This window comes from Pezoporus wallicus, unplaced genomic scaffold, assembly GCF_028554395.1.
Source record: "Pezoporus wallicus isolate ANWC-B61680 ecotype Strahan unplaced genomic scaffold, APGP_CSIRO_Pwel_v1 contig_2543, whole genome shotgun sequence".
NCBI lineage: Eukaryota > Metazoa > Chordata > Aves > Psittaciformes > Psittacidae > Pezoporus > Pezoporus wallicus.
In genome coordinates this window covers 2,449,200-2,471,964 of record NW_026638172.1, presented here as the reverse complement: position 1 = coordinate 2,471,964, position 22,765 = coordinate 2,449,200, and the positions used below count along the sequence as shown (strand labels likewise).

General features: G+C 38.3%; 1 protein-coding gene across 4 annotated transcripts in view; it reads right to left on the bottom strand.

Annotated features, from left to right (window-relative positions):
- DGKH (diacylglycerol kinase eta) overlaps positions 1 to 22,765 on the bottom strand; it is a 160,780-nt gene that overhangs the window by 39,036 nt on the left and 98,979 nt on the right. For 2 of the 4 annotated variants that reach the window (XM_057409708.1, XM_057409709.1), the window contains exons 5-10: positions 12,252 to 12,356; positions 11,789 to 11,921; positions 5,686 to 5,792; positions 4,497 to 4,622; positions 3,224 to 3,326; positions 1,854 to 2,016 (exon numbers count right to left, since the gene is read on the bottom strand). In XM_057409708.1, the coding sequence (XP_057265691.1) occupies positions 1,854 to 2,016; positions 3,224 to 3,326; positions 4,497 to 4,622; positions 5,686 to 5,792; positions 11,789 to 11,921; positions 12,252 to 12,356 (737 nt within the window). Of the gene's footprint in view, positions 1 to 1,853; positions 2,017 to 3,223; positions 3,327 to 4,496; positions 4,623 to 5,685; positions 5,793 to 11,788; positions 11,922 to 12,251; positions 12,357 to 22,765 lie in introns of those variants that run through there. The other 2 variants (XM_057409710.1, XM_057409711.1) reach the window with 2 other exon arrangements.

Here is a 22,765-nt window from a genome sequence, read left to right as displayed (position 1 = left end):
AAGCATTTATATTTCTTCTAAGAAAATAAGTGTCACTTCTATATGATAGGGAGATACCTATTCAGAACAAAAGATGCAGATATTCAAGGAAAAAAATGTTGATACCAAAACAATTTCTCCTAACCTGAGAAAAGGGAGAAAACACTTAAATATACACTGGCTCAAACAATGCAACTCTGCCTTTTAGATCATCTAGGAAAAAAGAATACATCAGCACAACCTGATAGAAAAACTGCTAAGGATTTCTCTTTGGAAGCTGTTTGGGAAAATACTTAAAAGCAACCAAGCTGACCTATAATCATAGGTTAAAAAAACAAAGCGAGCATCCTGAACCATGCTGCTGCTCTTAGGTACAACTATATAAAACAAGAGAACTTGGAAACAGACATATTTTTCAGACTGTCCTCTGTCATAAATTGCCTCTCCAATTTAGATGAACTTTTTAATGTCAATTTAATTACATGTAAAAACTGTTAGCTAAAAGGGATTCAGATTAAATTCAGATTATCAGTTGTAACTCTAATTACAATTTAAAGAGTTAATATAGAATCACAGAATCATAGCATAGTTAGGGTTGGAAAGGACCTTAAGATCATCTAGTTCCAACCCCCCTGCCATGGGCAGGGACACCTCACACTAAACCATCTCACCCAAGGCTTTGTCAAACCTGGCCTTGAACACTGCCAGGGGTGGAGCATTCACAACCTCCCTGGGCAACCCATTCCCGTACCTCACCACCCTTACAGTAAAGAACTTCTTCCTTATATCCCATCTAAACTTCCCCTGTTTAAGTTTTAACCCATTACCCCTTGTCCTATCACTACAGTCCCTAATGAAGAGTCCCTCCCCAGCATCCCTATAGGCCCCCTTCAGATACTGGAAGGCTGCTATGAGGTCTCCACGCAGCCTTCTCTTCTCCAGGCTGAACAGCCCCAACTTTCTCAGCCTGTCTTCATACAGGAGGTGCTCCAACCTGTCCATAACACAGTATTGAGTACAAAACTCCACAGCTGTGCTCCATTATATCTGTATTACTGTCGTGGTTTATTGCCCACTGTTAAACTGAATTTTTGTGCATGTTTCATCTACACTTTTAGCATGCAAGCACAATTCTGCATCTTTAAGAGTACAAAAGTTAGTGTTTCTGTTTCCTGTAACTGATATTATTAGGCCATTCAGTCACAATGCTACATCTGAGTGGAATTAAGTGAGGTAGCAGAAAAATGTGCATGAATTTAATCTTTATGAATGTGCAAAGATGCTTGGGTTGTGGCCACCACTATGCAAATTTTACCCCTATCTCCCCAACAATCAACCCTTAGGTTTTGTGGAATGCCTGATGGTTTTAATTGTGTTCTTGCTCCAAATTCTGTGAGATGCTAATTTTCTTGACCATTTGCATATGTTGCCTAAACTATATTTCGACTGTAGTTTTCAGATGACAGAAGTTTTACTGTACCTGTCCATCACCCACTGAGGACTCCCCCACTGGCATTTGTGTTCAGAATTTAAAAAAAATACAGAGTACATTTAGACAACAGTTTTATTCCATATCTATTCATAACAAATTCACAGGAAATATCTGAATTATGCATATGATATGTAAAAAAAGCAGCTGGGCAACTGTAGGTAAAGGCCCTGATTCAGGAATTCAGATTCAGGAAAGCATCTCAACATTTGTAATGGTTTTGAGTCTTACCAGTTAATAGAAGTCAAAGCCAGCCAAAAAGTCACTAAACATTGGGCTGATAGGTTTTGGTTTTTAATTTTAGCAATGCAGGGACAACACAACACTATACTTTGCACTAAATTCCCTTGCAGAAAGGATTGCTCCAGATTTCCAAGGTCATTACCCTAAGTGAGGTCCTCCATTCATTAAATCGAACACCTGAGCTGGATTTAACGACTGTTTGAATCGCCGAAGAAACTTTACTCCCTGATTGTCTCCACTCTTTGAGTTAACAAAAACTAAAAGAGGACTGGCACAGGATGGCGGGCATGTGGCTTTCCAGAAACCTGTGAACATAGTTAGAAAGAATGATATAAATAAAGCTTTCTAATATGAACAACATAAAAAGAAATCATGGGAAAGAGGAAGAAAGGGATGAAGGACAAAAGGAGTACATTTTATCATGCATAATGTAAACTCTAAACTGAATATCAGCCCTGCAAGGAAAACATAATTGTTAAAGATCTACAAAAAAGATTTTTTTCTTTCTGGTATTTTCAGTGCCTAAATTTAGTAAAATCCTGAAGACAATAGCTTTATTGTTTTTCCACAGTGAAAAAGTTTATTAACCTTATAGAATACTTCCCAAATCTCACCTTCACAGATTATCACGTAATTAAATATATATTTCAGTCATAAGTGTTTGGTTTTGAATCTGATTTTTCTTTAACCTTAGGTTGATCTGGATCATCCACATCTGTACGAGCATTCTAAGAGTACTCACAGATTTTAAGTTACTCTACTCAGTTGCTCCAGGTAAGACTTTGCATGAGAACTTTTTATTCCAGGCTGAAGTTACACTATTAATTATAATAGAATCATTGAACAACAGGCTTTCAGCTGTGATTCAAAGCTTAGCAAAGTCAATGCAGGTCTTAACTAATTACTGCAGGATTTCTATAATGTCCTTAAAAAGTTGTACTAATGGACACTGTTGCCCCTAACATAACCAGTCCATGGAAGCAGTGGTTTCTCAGCAACACTTCAAAATCAGACATTGCAGATATAGGCTTTGACATTTGATTCAGGCAAAGTTAAAGTAACAATATTGTTTTCAATTACTAAAAAAAATAACTAAAGCTATAAATAAAAAGAATGGCATTAAAGGATGCTAATTTAAATCCACATTACCATAATGTGCAATTCAAAATAAGGTTTGATTAATTTATTTAAATGCCAATAAAAATTATTTCACATATGGAACAATCTTCCTAAAATGAATAATAAATAGGAGCATGATGTTCTGGTCTAAGACACCACATAACAAGTAAATGGAGTGAATACATACAGCATAAACAATCACTTTTGCTAACTTTATACAGTAAAATTCATTAAAATTTGATAAATTTTTTGGTCTACACTTGCCATCGACACAAACCATAAAATTAAAGCTGTTAAGATTTCATGATACTCCTTATGAAATCCGCTCTCTGCTTTTAAGTGCAGTCTCTGCAAGTCCAGAGCTACCACTCAACACACTGCAATACTACGTACCATCAGAGTCTATACTGTTTAGCGCTGTTGGTGGTATGATCGATACCTTACATTGACCAAGTGGACATTTACGAGGATATAGATCTTTACATGCAGTGTGAACCTACAAAAGAAACAAAAAATTACTTCCCTACAGTGGAATTACAGGGTGAAAGTATAGATTCTATAATAACTATGTAAACAAATGGGCTAATATGTAACATTTAGGTGTAGAGGGAAGAGGAGAAAACTGGGAAAAAAAGTCATGACAGTGTTCATCCACAAAGGCTTGTTACTTGTTCCACAAAATACAAGTTTGGAGTACATCACCGTCAGCTACTCTTATAGTAGACATGAATCGCTCCTTCAAGGGAGTCATTTACCTCCACCGATGAGCAAGGGAGGGCCAAGTTCCCAGCAGCAGTCTGTGCTGGGGGCAGCAGGCACACTGCACACATGCAAAGCAGTAGCTCTGTATGTGCCTGGTCCACCTGGCTCTTCTGGAAGACCTATCTTCAATAAAGCTAGCAAACCAACCAAGCCAGACCAACCCACCAAAGGTGGGTCCCATAAACTGTGCATTATAGAACTCTCTCCCACAGTTATCGGAAAGATAGGCTGCACTTCACTTAAATTTCAAATTGCCTCTGGAGATGCCAATCATTTCCAACTGCCTACATGCAAAGCCTCAGACAAATATATGCCAAGAGCTTCAACAATAAAAAAGCTGCTAGCTGCTAATTTTTCACTTCTGTACCCTAGCATATGAAACCCATCTTTATAGACAACTTAAAAAAACTAAGAGAAAACTGTGGTGTGGGGAAACAGCAATAGCATGTTATAGAATTTCACTCAACAACCTACAGAATGTCCTGAAGAAGAGAACTTCAAGACTATGCAGTAATAAAAAATTACTACTTTAATGTCAATAAATATTACCTATATTACTAAAATACTGTTACAGCAATATCTACAGTAAGAGACAAGAAAGTAGCATAAGATTAGCAGGCATACACAACAGGCATCTGAACCTTCAGTTATCAGTTAGGAGAAGGCAGAGAAAACACACTGGATACCAACACCTATTAAAGCAAAGCTGCATCTGTGGTAGTATTAAAAAACAACTGAGAAAAATAGGACAGTCACAAGAAATTGGGAACATTAGAAAGACCTGAGTTTGCACAAGCTGCCTGCTCCTAGTTAATCCAAAAGCAGGTTATGAAATGAGAAAATAAAAATAAGGCAATAAAGCGGGCAAAATCTTAAACACTTGGACTTGGCTCATTGCACCTACCATAGCTTTACACCAAAGGCACTTCCAATCTTGCAGGCGTAAAACACTGCCACAAGTCTTGTCGCAAACTGCGCATTTGGCACTGACGGGCAGATTACCCTCTAACCACTGGTGAGGCATAGCTATCTGTGAAGAAGTAGTCATACAAGTTAAATACTCAAAAGTTAGAGGCTTTTGTCCCTCAAAAGTAGGTGTATTTATTTCAAGTATTTCCCACAGCTCATCATTATCAAAGATGCAGGTATAGCTGACCAGGGTAAGTGACACTGATGCTCACAAGACAGCAGCTATAAATGTGGCCTATGCTGGTGTTTCACATGCTAGGCAGAAAATATGACAGCTGAAGAAGGGAGACACATCTCATTCAGCTGTTCATGGTGCTATGCTAGAAACTAACCGCAAAACAAGGGGCAGTTAAGTCCAGAGACTCCCTAGTATAAATAAGGACTTATGTTGACTACATGACAAAAATCAATTAAAATAACTAGAATTCAGAATAGGCGGGACAACAGAACATCTCTCTGGCTTTACTCCTTCACCATGGATGGTAAGTCACAGCTCTACAAAGCCTAGTACACTCTTTGTCCCATTAACACCACAGGCAACTCAGTACCCTCATAGGTGTGCAACTTTATACTAACCTTCTAGGAAGAAGTTTCACACCAGTGGCACATACATAGTTGTTTGTAAAAATAACCTATTAAAAAAATCTCTGAAAAGCTTTTGGCATTTCTCCTGCTAATCTTAAAATCCCTGCTTTCACCAGTAAAAAAACTCCACATGACAGTGAATTCCAAAGAGGCCTCCAGGGAACAGCCATCAGTAAGGAGGACACAAAATAGATGGCCAAAACAGCATGGCAACAGTATAAAATACCACCTTTGCTTAAGAGCAGTAGGAACTTCTGGGAGCAATTCTCCAGCTTCTGAGTTTTTCTGCATGTGGCCTTTAAGATCTCATAACACGGTTGCTATCTAGTGCCCACAGATACTATATTTGTCCTGTGAGACAGGAATATAACTTTTGTCTAAATACCATGTAAATCTTTGAAAAGTGCTCAGGAACACAGCCACCTACCATTAACTTCACTGGTTCACATGGCAATATGTCTATGCTTAGCCTCTCTCTTTTTTTTTCCCATCAAGAAGAAAGAGCTTTGGAAAATACTGCACATATGAATAGTACTTACACCATCTTCATCTTCAATGATATCTTTTCCAATTGAGGCTAATGTAGTCCATTTGCAGTTATTCGTTGCTCGGACAGCACATCTTTTATGTGCTTTAAACTTACACACTGGAAGGCACACATAAGCACATATACTATGTTATTTGATGTATTTCACTGATACATATCTTTAAAAAAAAATTAAACATAGATAGTCCATAAAACAGCCAAATACATGTCACTTAGTGTTGCACACATGACACAACCCGACTAAGAGAAAATTCAGTTCATAATCACTCCGGCTTTAACTCTCTAAACTGGATTTAACTGCCTATAGTTGTAGCCTATGTGTGTCCTCAAATCCACAGTGGTCCCCATTTTTTCAGGTGTAGTGCAAGGCACAAAGGTACAAATACATCTTTAACTGTATTTTTGCCTCTTCTATTCCTCCAGTGACACAACTGAGATACATGGTTCAAATTTGCAAGAAGTGATGGGGTACGTTTTCACAGAAGTGTTTTACTTCAGGAGCTCTGTTTCTTTGCTTAATGGATCCCGTGTGGGCACCGTGCCATGCCTGTTTTCCCAGAAGCTGAGGAACTGAAGGATTAGATGGTGCTATCTTTACTCAGGATACTGGTAGTTACAACATTTTCCAAGAGGTTACATTAACTGAGGAAGAGCCTGACTCCTTAATGGATTATTTATTAAAAATCTAGTAACTGGAATACTCAGCACAAGTGTGTAGTATAGTCAGACATTTTGACAATCTAGTAACTATATGTATTTTGTTCAACTCAATTAATATGACCAGTTAATGATACCATATTAGATCAAATAGATTGACACACCCAACTGTGGGTATTTCTTTTAATGGAACTGCATGACATCATTCTATTTAGATCGCATTATAGAAATTATTTTGGCAAGGGCCATTAAATGTTTATGAGAACTAGCCAGCAGACCAGAAGTAGTAGTCTCAAACAAATATTTGACAGGAAACTGTCAAAAGCTTTGGCCCATCACTTGTCCACCATTAAAAAACATTAAGCCAAGGTACAAAAGGTCTTATGAATCATAAATTTCTCATTCCACTGATCCATTGCCAGATCAATTTAAAAAGTGAGTTGAGACTAGGTAAGCAACAATCTGAGTCTGAGAGCAATCCTCACTGTTCTGGGAGATGTGTGAAAGTATGTGCTCAGCTCAAAGAAAAAGGAGGCAACAGGTTTTTTGCTTTTACAATAACTCCTCTGCTCATTTAAAAAAGCAGCAGCATTCATAGACCCAAAGTGTGCAAATATCCCATATACCTCAGCTAGCGGGGTAGGCTCATATTTTCAAAACAGCTCAGCATCATATTGTGCATTTGCCAGCCCACTGCGTCCCAGTCATGTATCAGTCTGGTATCTGAAACCTTTTGGAAACATGCAGTCATACTGCTAGACGCCAATTGCCATTACTTCACCAATGAAAGTTAAAGGATGAGAAAATTAAAAATGGAGCCAAACCAAATCTAGATTATTAGGACATTATTTAAAATTTTCATTTCCTGTGTAAATGTTTTTAGCTGGAATATGAAGCAGATCTCTCAGAAAGCCAACAAAAGAACCACTTCATTAGCAAACTCTTGTCACAGTGATACCAACATATGCTGTCAGACACAGTGATTAAATCTAGAGCTATTATTATCTACAATGAAGAAAAGTCAACATTACTGAACCTTATCATAGGATCTATTGCACTGAAAATATATATATATGTTGCCTTTCTTATAGAACACTTCTCTCTCAAAGACCTTTCATTCTAACCACCCATCAGTTAGTAAGACTATGCTGGCAGGTCATTAGTTTTTTTTCCCCCAAAACTACTTTTATGATGAGTTTTCTCTTCTGTGTTCTTCAAAGAAGAACTGGCTGAGACTGTTCTTTTCCAGCTTCAAAGGCCAAAGCCAAAGGTTTTGAAACTGATCCAAAGATCCTTGAGCTGGTAGCTATAGTTACATTGTCAAAATGGAAGGATTTTTCTTCAGGTATTCCAAGAAACTTGGTGTTTTGTTTCGAAGAATACTATCACATTCTATGATGGACAAGTCACAGTGAAAACAGAGTGACCCATGTGAAAACAGCAACCTAACTTCAATCCAATTTGAATCTTATGCCTATGTTATAAAGGATAAAATTCAGCAGTGTCTTGGCAGTTTTTACTATTTTCACCCAAATAAATAACTCTGTAAGTTAATTAGATATTAGAGTGGTAAAAGAATACTCATACTACAAAGTACTACAAAATTATTACTTATGCAACTTAACTTTGCAGTATAGCTTTGCAATATAGTTTCCGTACCCAAGTCTTCAGTTATATGATTATACACTTTTTGAGAATAGGACCCTCATTCACTGCATGCACTGAGTGGTCCTTGACAAGGATGCAGCTGTGCCATACTGTGGTTCATAATAATTTTCAACAGGTATTTGCCTTATTTACCAAAAGCTAATGAAATACTGCTTTTCACACATCATATTAATTTCTTCCTGGCCTTTAAAAATTACTATTATTTTATGCACAGCTTTTCTGACATACAGGTCCCAGATTATAACCAACACGCGACCACTGATTTGATCAGAAATCTTACTTAAGTGATTTCTCCAGGATTACAGAGCGGCACAGTGTGATACAAGGTCACAGATCAGTGTTTTCTGTTATTCCTCAATTCTTTAATAACCAACATCCTTTCTCTTCCTGACCACTTCATTCACTCTACACTCTCCTGCCTGTGCAGAAAATGTGGCAAATATCCTGGAAACAACGACAACCCAAGTAGGGGATACACAGTAAGTACCCTGTACAGTGGGTAAGAAGAACAGGGTTTTGTGGGCAAAAAACCCCAATCATGATGAAAAAAGACCAAGTACATGAAGTGCATTTACAGTCAAGTTAATCCCAGTATTTTCTTATTGCTTGCCTTCATGATCTTAAAGTGTTCTTTCAATGTTGATTGGTTGTGAAAAGCGTCCCATTTAAACTGCAAGCTCCAGCTTATTAGGTATATTTGATATTGAACAATCAAGGTTCAATCATGATACTGAAAACACTGCATGAAGGAATACATCTTTGAGAATAATCATAAAAGCAGTGTTCCACTGGCAATGACTTGGATAGAAATGTGGTATTAACACAGAGTAACTGAGGCTAGAGAGTTTTTAAAGAGTTTCTGTAGATAACGAACCTCAGGTTCTTTATGTTTCTTTACCTAAACATTCCATATATCCCTGTGTTTACTTGATAACTAATTTCTCTGTCCTATTAAAAACTGTGGATGACTGTTGTGGAAATCAGTCCTTTAGAGCTATCTAGAGCGACACAACACAGACTACATTTGAGAAGTAGATTATATTTTGAGAAGACACAAAAGAAGTAACTAGTGGGAGGAACAGCACTGCATCTCAAAGGACTGTATGATTAAATGCTTTAAAAGTCAATTGTTTTTTGAGAAGCAGAAAGAATGAAGCCTGGTTTGATATGAATTTACATCTTTAGTTTGATATATATATTGATTCTTTGACTTCTAAAAAGCAGGAAGTTCACACTACAGCCTTTTCCCTACCAAGGGTATTAACATACTCTCTACACCAGCTTCCACAAAACTTACAGGAGTGTCTTCAGGGTGGCCTGCAATTAATTTGATCAAACTTTGTGAAAAGGTTCTGGGAGGGAAGGTGCCCTGAAAAAAAATAAGGCACCAATCTTATCTCCAAAACAAACGAAGCTTGTTGTGTAGTTAGGCTGAAAAACACAGCTGTGTAGTGCTGCTGGCAACCAGCAGGTTTGAGAGAATAAAATACCACAGGACTGATTTTTTTAAAGTAGCATGAGCTGCAAAATATCAGAAATGGGACTGATTTTTATTTTTGCCTACAGTTAACAGTCAAGAATTAGACCACAAAGAGTACAAAGTCTCTAAACTACTTTAAGGATGACTTGGTGTGCCAGTAACCCAAACCACTGAGAGGAAGAAGAGCTCCAATATCTCTTGAGAAGAAGCCTCTCATGCTTCTCAATACAAGACATAATAGAGTAGCCTCGGATCAATGACCACACAAATAATTGAATTTAGTATAGGTATAAATGGATTCCCAGTGTAAAGCAGTGCTGGAGGCTTCAGATGCCAGGCATGAATATTTAAACAGGGTTTTTTTAAAGCTTGCAATGAGAGAAAGTAGCACAGAACATGTCTGGGGAATCTTAAGACTCCATATTTCCTATATTGTCTCCCCGGACAGTGTATATTGCTAACACAGGGCAAGTCAAAAAAATAGATGGTGAAATGCATTAGAAGTGCAAACGGCAGGAGCAAATAAACACGAACTCAGTCCCATAAGAATTTCAGAGAAAGAAGTAGTATCAAACCAAAACACAATTCTTAGATGAAGAAATTAAGGATGGTAAACATGAGTTTTTACAGGTATATAAAATCATGGACAAAGTATGAGTATTTCAGTCTGTCAAATGATTCAGATTAGATGCATAATTAAAGTTTTCCTTTTGTTTCAAAAAACAATTGGGAAAAAAGAAGAAAAAGTAGATAGAAGTCATAGCTAAGAAAGAAAAGGAGGTAAACCTATCAAAAGATAAAAGAAAATCATAGTATCTACATATAAACCAATCCAGGTCATACATTTCTATGAAACTGTGGATCAGTGAAAGCAAATCCAAACTACTTTCATGAGCCATTTGGAAAAACTGCTTAAAGATCAACTGGCTTCAGAAATGTGGATAAATATAGTACTAGTTTGTAATAAGTTATGCAGAAATGTGACAAACTAGATAACCCAGAAAATTATGAACCATGACCATTAACAATGGTATTCTTATAAGAATAATTCTTGTTAAACAGCCTTTTTAAATAGCTATAATACTAACTTATGGAAAGATAAATTCCTTATGAAAGGAAAGAACTCTTTCATTTGCCTGAGCAAATATAACTATATTTGTACACAGAGGCAATACAACTGCATTTTAGTTAAGCACATGATACTTCTATCCGCCAATATCAGACATTGAAAATACCATAATTGCCTTAAAACCATCCAACCGACTCACACACAGTGGAAAATACACACCAGAGTAGCTGGAAGTAACTACGCCACTTCTAATTTCTACGAAATGGGTTTGTCTCGTTCCTTGGCAACTGCACCATTAGTGACATTAAAAGCATGGACAATTCAGGATAGTGGGTTAATGTTTCCTTCGTAAGATTTCCTTAATACACATTATTATGCTCAGACCTCAAGTACTGTAACAGCATCAATAACAGAAATGCATTTGCAGTTGAGTAACATGCATCCAAAAAATCAAGTTTCGAATGGTGTAATTGTCATTCTTTTCTGGACAGTTAGCTATTTTGGAAATTTAAAACCTCTACATTGTATATATATTTCATGGTCATGGTCACACGTGCTTTATTTTCAGATGGATTTCAACACAAGACTTGTTACTACTTTTTCACAGAACCTGCAGCAGAAAATAAAAAAGCTTTTTCAGGCTTATTATAAATATTTGTTTGTGAAATATCATTTATCCAGATAAACTTCATGTTGAAGCCTCACCCACGGATCCTTCTTCTGCGTGCTGGATTTCATCTGTTGAACCATCAAAACACAAAGACATCTACCTACATCTCTACCCCCTCGCTGCATGAGACACTTTTTAAAGCACTAAATCTGTCCACATCTGTCCTGCCTGCACTTCAGAATCAGGCATCAGCAACAGAGCAAACAACAACTGGAGGGGAAGAGGTCATAGCATTGAACAAAGTGTTAACATTTTTGATGAGCAAATGAAACAAATCCTATTTTTTCTTGCAAACCATCTACCCAGCACGTTCCAAACTAGTCACTGCAGCAGAAGGAAGGGCTTTATTGACAAGAGTTAGAAAGAGGCATCTGGAGCATGAAGAAGGTGAGCCAGACCATTAGTAGTCCCTCTGCCCAAAAGAAAGTCACTCTAGTGAATAAATGCCTCCCTTCAGGCTATTTTCTTACTCATTTTCAGAATCATTCCTCATCAGCCATCTGTCTACATGCACAGCATTATAAACAGGGGAAAGAAAGTGTTTCTTTTACCTTCACAAGACAGGCCATGAGAAGTGACTCCAGAGAGGCTCTCTCTACACACGTTACAGAAGGTAGGTCGGGCATGGGAGCAGGCGTACCAGTTATGCATCCCTGAGAAATGTTCCACATTAAACTGTGCGGTCTAGTAAAGGAGAAGTTAAGACAAATTTGCAAGTACAGAACACAGCTACAGTGACTGAAATTACCTATGGCTCCATTATTACAAGGGAATGACAATGCAATGTTCACCAGAAAGTATTTTCCAAAGGGTATTTAGCCTGTTCTCCCTCCAAACTTCTAAGTAGAAGTGTGATAATAGGCTGTCATTTCACAAGTAAAGGTCTTAAGATGCAGCTTCTCTCTGACATTAGCCACACTTTTCACACTAAGGCGGTTGAATTCTCCAGTTCTGTGTCCTGTAGCTTTATCTGTTCAGCTAGTACAGGTCTCACCAAGAGGGATGTCAACTTACCTCATAGTGTTCCCTGGACTGAACGGACTTCAGAGAGCTTATCCAGTCCTCCATTTCTTTTCTGTTCTCAGCACACAATATAAGCCTCCTAAATGGAGTGATTATCTGAAAAAGAGAACACATTCCGAAAAATCCAGATAGTGAAAATCATGATAGGCTATAATATTTCAGGTACTCTTCCCTGTGAGATGATGCAAAAGGAAGAAACACCCTACCTCATAAGATACCAAATGCTTAAAAATATTCTCTTTAATAAACTACCAACCATGAAGGAGTTTGCTTTTCTTTTTTCAGTTCCCAAGATTTAAATCAGGCTTCAGCGTAGGTCTTTACAATCTATATTGATCATTCCTCCTTCTCAGCTCTTTGTCTATGCACTGAGATTTAAATACTCAAATGGCAGGCACTTAAACTGCTAAAACAACTGTTCTGGAAATTACTAATTGACTAAAATTGCAATCCTATTTCTTAACAGCATTACAGCAATTGCAAGGTTCATGACAATTGCTAGAAACAAAACCACACCAAAATCAAAAGCCTGGAAGTCTTGAAGAACAACAAAAGTTTTCATAATTTCTCTATCTTGTATATTGATATTAAATTTATACTAATTTAAACACACATAAATTCAAATCAGAACTTTCTATATAAAAGTCAAAGAACACATACAAATCTTTATAAAAAGACACAGAGAACTAAAGCAAACAGCTGAAATCATATCCTACTTGAATTGTTGAATGAATTCCTGGAACAAGTTGATGCTAGGGAGTTTTCAGTGGTCTGCAGCTGGATTCTAGAAATGTGAAAATGCTGTATCTCGGAGGTTCAGAGGATAAGCTAGTTTCCCCTCTCCCTCACCAACAGAAGAATAATTAAAAGAACAGGAAGGCACCAGAAACTATCAGCTAACTCCCACTGAAATTATTTTGAGCACTGTACTAAAATAGACAAAGCAGTTACTTACATTGCAAAGAATCTAAAACAAAGTAAGTATGTGAAATTGAAGGAAAGCTATTTGTTTTGTTGTAGGATGTCTGAAAAATAAGATTAAATCCTGTCTCAGTCTTATACGTAAGCCTATTGCATAGCATGTACCTACCAAACTTGCAAACTACTTCAGTAAAACAAAGCAAGGACCAGAAAAAATTATAGCTCTGAGTACTGTTTTAAATGCTACAAGCTAGATACTGTAACATTTGCATAATATTAGTAAACACTTATCTACAGCTGCATTTACTTACCCAGTCTCTGCCGTAAAGTCTCTAGCCTTGATATGTCCTATCCTTCTTCATTCAGCTGAGCTGCACTTTAACATATCTCAAAGGCAACGTAACTGAAGTGCAGCAAGCTGCAAGTCACATGGAAGAGACGCAAAAACCCTGAGGGCTTGCATTTGGTTATTTCCTTTTTTTTTTCCTATGTACTCATTTCACATGGAATGGAATACTTTCTCTGTTTTCTATTTCATTCAATATTGCTTAATCTTTTTAATAAGGTTTATTAGTAGCTATCCACAGCTCTTCCTAAAGAACAGTTACTGCAAAGAGCAATGCTTCTCTCATTAGTTTGGAGCCAAACAGACGCTTTATTACTTCAAAATGTTTTTCTAAGCCAGGTCATCAAATGAAGCCCAGAAAAGCCATTAAATCATAATATAACCCTGGCTCCAACAACGATCAGCATTCTGCTGGAATTTCCAGCTTTCCATGGACTGAGAAATCTTATTTGGGCAAATACACCCACCAGATTATTTGCTATTATATAGCATGACTTTATAATATGGATTAAGTAAGGGCAAGTCCGCCCAAAATTCTGCATTTTGTGTCTGTCCTTTTCCCATGCTCATTACTGACGCTAACCTGCAACCAGATGTTGTGAAATGCCGCTAAGCAACAACAGCTGCATTTATTGCTGAAAACTCCTGACAGTCTTGATCTTTCCAACTAATATTTATTTGTATCACTCATGTCTCTACTACTGCTGATCAGAGAAATCCCTTGTGTGCCTCCACTTTCCCCTCCCAAAATCAAGGCCTTAGTTCAGTTGTTCACACATAGTTATCTAGTGCCAATGGGGACCCCCTTTGGTATCCAAAGCATCAGGATGGGGCAGGTAGGTATGACAAGAGGACCATAGCACCCAGAGCAGCAGCTTTAAATAAGCCACGTGGGACACCAAAGGCCATCCCAAAAGGTGCTACGCACCCATGTAATCAAATCATCTCACCAAAATTGCTAACCAATGCATGTAAACATACAGAAATTCCTATATCCCAAATTCTTACTAAATTCAGAGCATAATAAACTTAATAAGGTTTAAGAGCATTTCAAGAAAAGAACATTTCAAAAGTCTAAAATTTAAATTATATACTAATGAACAAATGAATTCAGGATTAATTATTACTAGTGCTATAAAGTGGGAAGTTGGAAGACATATTTGTAAATACAGCATCTATAATGTGATGTTTAAACTACATATTCACTTTCATTTACGTATTTTTAACAACAAACATCAAGAAAGAATATGGTAACAGAAAAAAGACAACAAGCATTATGTGCAAAAAATATCGTCAATGCTTTCTACATATCTTAAAAAAAAAAAAAAAGGAAAGAAAAAGAAGACAAAGAAACTAAGCAGTCCATTTAGATTCTCATCTATTTCATTCTGCTAAATCAGGAAGATGTACTCTCATTAATTAGGTATTTCACATAGCATAAGAACTCAGGGAACCAAGGAAACAATTGGAAAACAAGTGTTTTTGCCTAAATGTACTGCATTATTTAGCCTTGAATGGTATTCCCAAAAGGTGTTGAGGACACAAGAAGTATAAATGTCTAAAAAGGTACCTGACAAATTCATCACAAATAGATGCATCATGTGCTATAAAACACAATATCCAAAACCTTCAACTCAGAAGGTCCTCAAAATCCAATGAGTGAATGTTGGGAAGTTATACAAGAGGAAGAATCACTGTACATGCTCTGCTGCTTACACTTCTTTCTTGAGTACCTGCTACTGCTGTCACAGTACTTTGACTCATTATGGTTTTATGAGCTTTACACTAACTCAGTATAAGTGCTCTTGTTTGTCCTAAACTAAGAGTGGCTTCCTATAGCTTCTTATTTGCATTTATTCAGAAGGCATTCTTTCCAAAGAATGCTCATGGAAAGTTATGATTAACTGACTTTTAGAGTGCATTTATTAAAGACAGTTTAACCTGTATGCAGACATAAAGAAAACCCTTGTTTCCAGGTATGTAAATTTGGATTTTACTAGTAAAGTTATCTCACTGCATGCATTCATTCAAAGTCCTGTATCTTTTCTTCTACCAACCAAAGTCAGTGTCTTTTCTTCTATAACAAATTAATTATTTTTTTCTTAAATTACTGCTTGCTGCCCCAGGTATTCGTAGAATCATAGAATAGTTAGGGTTGGAAAGGACCTTAAGATCATCAAGTTCCAACCCCCCTGCCATGGGCAGGGACACCTCACACTAAACCATGTCACCAAAGGCTCTGTCCAACCTGGCCTTGAACACTGCCAGGAATGGAGCATTCACAACTTCCCTGTCAACCCATTCCAGTGACTCACCACCCTAACAGGAAAGAACTTCCTTCTTATATCAAATCTAAACTTCCCCTGTTTAAGTTTGAACCCATTATCCCGTGTCCTATCGCTACAGTCCCTAATGAAGAGTCCCTCCCCAGCATCCCTATAGGCCCCCTTCAGATACTGGAAGGCTGCTGTGAGGTCTCCATGCAGCCTTCTCTTCTCCAGGCCGAACAGCCCCAACTTCCTCAGCCTGTCTTCATACAGGAGGTGCTCCAGTCCCCTGATCATCCTCGTGGCCCTTCTCTGGACTTGTTCCAACAGTTCCATGTCCTTCTTATGTTGAGGACACCAGAACTGCACACAATACTGCAGGTGAGGTCTCACGAGAGCAGAGTAGAGGGGCAGGATCACCTCCTTTGACCTGCTGGTCACTCTCCTTTTGATGCAGCCCAGGATACAGTTGGCTTTCTGGGCTGCAAGCGCACACTGAAGCCGGCTCATGTTCATTTTCTCATTGACCAACACCCCCAAGTCCTTCTCCGCAGGGCTGCTCTGAATCTTTTCTTTGCCCAACCTGTAGCTGTGCCTGGGATTGCTCCGACCCAGGTGTAGGACCTTGCACTTGGCATGGTTAAACTTCATGAGGTTGGCATCAGCCCACCTCACAAGCGTGTCAAGGTCCCTCTGGATGACATTCCTTCCCTCCAGCGTATCAACCGAACCACACAGCTTGGTGTCATCAGCAAACTTGCTGAGGGCGCACTCAATCCCACTGTCCATGTCAGCAACGAAGATGTTGAACAAGACCAGTCTCAACACCGATCCCTGAGGGACACCACACTGAGCTATTGACCACAACTCTTAGCATGCAGCCATCGAGGCAGCTCTTTATCCACCAAGTGGTCCACCTACCAAATTGATGTCTCTCCAATTTAGAGACAAGGATGTCATGTGGGACAGTGTCGAACACTTTGCACAAGTCCAGGTAGATGACATTTATATATTTATATTTCTTATTTATATATCATTCTGAATATGCTAAACTCTCAATAGACAAGAAGAAATTGTATAATAGAATGGCAAAGGAAGTGCCACAAGAACCACTGGAAGACCACTGAGGTAAAAGAGTTTTCTTTTACTTCAGAGAATAAGAAAACTCTTAAATCTTGGAGGAATTCAGGTGCTAATGGTTCGCACGCTGACAAAGCAGAATACAAATCAAGAAGGATGAAGACAGTAAAAAAGGCCTTAAAAATAAATAAATAAAGCAGATTTAATTTAGAAGATTAAGTTACTTTGAAAATTTTCACTGTTAGTTGCCAAGAAGTCATTGCTGATTTTGGAAAAGAAAGTTGTCAAAGCCAGATACTGCAGCATATCGGAAAGTAATGAAACTGAAGTAGTGGGAATACAAACCTCTTTTAATGCAGTAGGCATATATAGTTTTGAAAGTTGAAGACAAACAACAAAAGTCCTAAAACATCATAGGAAATAAAGAATGTCTGGATAAAAAGAAAAATAGCTCATTACTGTGATAACATTCTGTTCCGTTTGGAAAAATAGGAGCTTTTCGAGTGGGGAATGAAGGAGAGAAGAAGACATTGTTCAGTCTGCCAACACATAGGTCTTGCCATAAATTGGGATTTTCACATGTGTTGGCACTAGGATAATTTGGCTTCTAAAAATACATGCATACTCATATATATGTACATACATATCTGGAAATTACTTTGATGAAAATTACACAGTCAGATTTTGGGCCACTACTGCAACTCTTCTTTCAGGCAGCACCGATTAGGAGCAAGCTTAATATTTGGAAATGAAATAAAATTGCCATTAAATTTAGTGTAGATTTGAAAACACCTTTTGCTTTCAAAGGGGCTAACTTCACTTATTCTATTTATCTCCAACCCAATGGGTTTAGACTTATGATCTGTAAAATAAAATCATTTAAAGCCTATTGCCCAACTTTCAACGTATTTTAGCATAGCAGAAATATATAAGAAAATACAATTCCCAAAGCTCGGTGGCTACATTTCTATTTTCCTTTACTTATTCAAAGAAAAATGCAGGCACCAAATTCACTAATCAAGATATAATGGTCTACACCTAAGGAGCAACACAGCAACTATTGCAAAGCACCCTGCTTTCTGCAACATGATATTTGCATTAAGGCACCTTCTGCTGCTCTAAACTATTATCAGGCATTACACTAATAGCACTTTGTATGGCCAATCTTGAATTGACTTTAGTAATGTAGAAACATCACTTACAATCTGAAACGGGCGGGGAAATGGTCTTCCTGTTCTTTGAACAGATATTTTTAATATATCTTTCTGGAACTAATTAAGAGAGGCTGATACAGAAAGAGAGAGCACCTCCATCCCTCCTCTGAGGGACAGCACCCGATGCCTTGGGGCATGCACGTGACAGATTTAATGCTTCGTAACTTCTCAGTGCTTCTAGACACTGGTGAGTGAATTCTGGCTAATACCAGGATAACATGTTAGGCCTCCCTTACTTTCTGTCTGCCCCTCCATTTCCCTGTCTTCATGGAGGTGAGTCCATATGAATGCGATGGATGAATACACCTCCATCACAGTGGTGGGAATAGACTGCTGGGGTCACTGATGCTTCTGTACCTACCAGAACTTGTCTGCAAAATCACAGTTCTTACAGTTGGACAGCTCTGACAGTACTTTTAATGTCTTGGATTCAGGAGACACTAAATAAATTGTAACAGTACTGTCACTGTCAAAAGTGCAGTTGGTGCTTTATCCTCAACTGTCACAATTCTTTTTCAGGATGAGCCAAGCCAGGCAAAAGGATAAATTACAATGGGAGAGAATGATTTAAAAGCAAGGCAAGTAATAAATGGCTATTATATTTGCCTGAGTACAATACAGAATTTATAATCAGAACAATTAGCTCTGTCTACCCTACTAAAACGTTGCTTCCCTCTTTGCTGGCCTTCTCCAATTTCACTCTTGCCAAGCTCACAAGTAATGAAGTAATGTGTGGTTTTGGCCCCCAGAATAAAAACTCTTAGGAGGGGGAAAAAAAAGGGTTAGAGCCACAGAGCATCTCCTGCACCAGTACAAGTGGGCTTAACTAAAATGAAGAACAAAAGCAGTTACTTCATAGAAACAGGTTTGAGGTCTACTCTGCCTTCACTCTGCAGTAGAATCCAGGCAGGTAATTCAGGTGGCCTTTCCTTATGCCACATCTAGCATGAATGAAGGAACATCTCCAACAATATATCCAGGTACAAGTGGCTGGGAGTAGTCAGCATGGATTCATCAAGAAGCGCCTTACTTATCTATGTAAACACCTGAAGTGAGGATGCAAAGAGGATGGACCTAGGCTCTTTCCAGTGGTGCCCAGAGACAAACTAAGTGGCAATGTGCACAAACTAGAACACAGAAGGCTCTGTGGGAACGTCAGGAAACACTTTTTTACTGTCAGGATGACTGAGCACTGGTACAGGTTGCTCAAGGCAGTGGTGACTCTCCATCCTTGGAGATATTCAAAAGCTGTTTGGATATAGTCCTGGGCAGCCTGCTCTAGGTGGCCCTACTTCAACAGGAGACTTGGACCAGATGACCTTCAGAGGTCCCATTCCAAGCCCCAAATCACTCTGTGATTCTGTGAAAACAGCACTCAGGTAAATCAAGTCAGTTACAACGTGCAGCCTTAAGCCGTGAAACAGTTCCAGCAAAAGTCACTTTGTCAGAAATATACAGTTCCTCATTTAACCTCATGTGTCCAACATCAACCAACTGGTAACAGAAAAATGCTACTCCTTCAGAAGTATAACTTTATAATGGGACAGTTACAAGAAGCAGGGTAGGAAAGTTACATGAATTTGGACTGAAGAACAAGGTATTTATCTTAAATCAGCATTTAAATATAACAGCAACAATAAACTATTCTTGTAAATATAAACTAGCAAATGCTATTTATAGTTCCAATGCTTGCACATTTCTTCAGCGTTCTTACATAAAAATTTGCTAGGCACATTACTTTGCACTGCTGTGCCCTTAGCTCCAGCTTCACCAGCTCATTACCTGTCTATCAGATGGGATGGCTCCTGTGCTTACAGGAAAACATGTAGATATATACCTGATGGTAGTAGGTGCAAAGTTAAACAAAATAAAAGAGCAATTGAGTATTTTTTTATCTGCAATAACAGATGCCTGTTTAAACACGATCCAGCTGCTTGAAGCCAGGCATCCCTGTTCACCAGAAGCGGGAAATTTATTCAAAGTTTACACCAGTGGCTTTGTTTATAAAATCATTTGGTATACAGGAACTGCACTGAGGGATACTTCTTAAGGTTTCTCCACGTATTTTAACCACTTTTAAAGCAAGAGAAAGAAATGTCAGAGTATAGGTAAGTGTAAAACTGCAGGAACAACAAAATCTGGCAATCCAGTATCATCTTCTTAACAAATCTCGATGTCAAGAATGTTAAAGCTTTAGAAATTGTCATGTTTGCTTGCTCTCCAAACATTCCAACTGCTTCACCGGTGCTACACCATCAGTTCAGAAAAGGAAAGATATTTTTTATGCATTTACTTCTGGGCAAATCATCTTACTGCATTTAACAGATTAAAGAAACTCTTAGAAAACAAAAGGAATTAAAAAGAGACATTTTCTGAGAGCAAGTTTCAAAAACTTTTGTTTAAGTTCAAAATCTGTCGAAAACAAGATCCAGGCAAGTGCAACAAGAAGCAAAATGTACAGTAGTCCAGAATGGTCACATTTCTAAGCATTCCCTTGTTTTCCTATTCTGAAAAGTATTCAGCTTTCTTGTAATAGCTCAATCCCAAGTGATTTATCTATGGATTTTAGCCTTACAGCTGAAATGTTTTATTGCTTTTTCATAATGAAACTGGAAGCTTTAATGTCTCCAGACACTCTAGGGAGAGGGAGACAGTGCATCAAGTCAGGGCTAAGGAGCTTAAAACTTGAAAGTCACACCCAAAACTCACCAAAGAGCTCTCAGCTTCATTACATTTTTTTTGTCACTGTCAGAGTGTGGGGGAAAATGAACAAATGTTAAATGGAGGGAAAAAAACCCTAAGTGCATTGCAAGTGCACAGTAATTGCTTTTGCCTATTTTTTTTTCCCCTCAGCATATTAATTTGCTATTTCAGTTTTTGTTTTGTTTCTAAGCTGCCTGAATACAGAAAAAAAAGAAAAAGAAAACTGAGTTGAAAATTGAACAAAGTGGAATAGAAAGCACTTCCCCTGTCTTTCTGTGGTTTGAGTATTGCTCGGGCTGGGAGCATCAAAAAGCCTTTGTCGTTTAGAGGCTGATCAGCATCTGTATGAAACAGCAGATTGTTCGTAACTAGGGAAAAACTAAATCCATCTGAAGAGTTAGCTACTCATGCAAAGCTGAGTCACACTGGTGAGGCCAGCACATGAACTTGAGCTGGTTTCAGACATATCCTACCTCCCAAAGGTAACAAAAGGCCCTGAGATCTTCACAGATGTCATTCCAGGACTCCTACCAGCCCTGCGCTTAGGCTGCAACCAGAGCACAGGGAATGTCTGGATATGCCATTCCCCCACCTTGAAATGGTGACATGCACCCACCCTTCTGATAACACTCAGGGCAAAATTTACAATGCAGTGCTTCCGAGAGTAGGACGTGGCTCACAGAGGAAGGTACTATAAGTAAACACATCTGCAAATGCATCTGAACTCCCACCATCATCAATATACACTGCTAGGAGTGTTAACACTAACCGGAATGAAAAGGAAATTCCAGTGTACCCAAACCCAGGAAATTATTGCATATCTAAAGGATAAATATGATGTAAAGTACACTGAGAGGAATCCCAAGGATAGCATCACACACAGTATACGGTACTTCACTGATATTTGTTTTCCTTCACACAAGTAATTTTCAAAGCTAACATAAGCTCATTATCCATACCTGGATCACTAGTAGTAATAGTATGCAATTGAGTTAAGATACACCTACAGCAGAGGTTCATGCAAACTAAAGTGTTCACACAAGATTCTGTTCAGCTAAGTAAACTTCATGTATATCTATGTGAAATTTGGCTTATGTAAATTCATCAAGAAACAGAAATGCGGGTACAAACACAAATACATTCCTTTCGTAGCCCCATGGTTGATTAAAGCAAGTCAAGCAAGAGTGCCTCCCTTCAAGGGAACATGTGCAGAGACTATATGTAGAAATTCACTAAGAACAGCTTTCTCACAAAGAAAACAAAATTGCATACAGCTATGCTCCAGAGTATTCCTACAGAACAAACCAGAAAGTTTAGTCATCCAGGCTTAGAACAAGGCAGTGAAAAAAGTTTGCTTAGCAATAGCTGAAATCAGGGGAAACCCCCTAAGTCTGGAACTTGAAGCCTTGAAGATGTTTGCTGAACCCGTGTTCCCCATAGTGTCCGAACACTGGAGTAGCAGGATGATTTCACCAAACTGCAGAAATAAGAAAGATGGTGAAAGAGAAGCAGCAGAAAGCCTGCAAAAGGTCAGTGCAACCTTTAAGTGAGTGGCTCCCCCCCAAAAAAAACAGACTGAGGTAGAATAATGTCTGAAAAAGACTGGAGGCTATGAGTAAAGAAACCACTGTCAGGTCCACTGAGATGGAACTGCAGTATATTGGATTTTGTAAACAAGCAGGACAGCATCAGAGAAATACCTCCTGGCATCCATAAGCTCTTCTGCATTTAAATAAACCTCAAGACCCTGAACTTTGGGCAAATCAGGAATTGGTAATAAAACTGTATTGATGCTGGATTATTTAAATAGGAAAAATAACAGTATTAAGATTAATAATTCCCAGATTTGGGACTATCTCTCTTTGTCTCTGATATTCGAAAAGGCAGAAGACTGGAGTGCCCAAACCCAAACATGAAAGGTTTTAAACTCCTTTGGGAAAAGGCTCTTCTCATTTCCTCTTGATGTGGCTTGGG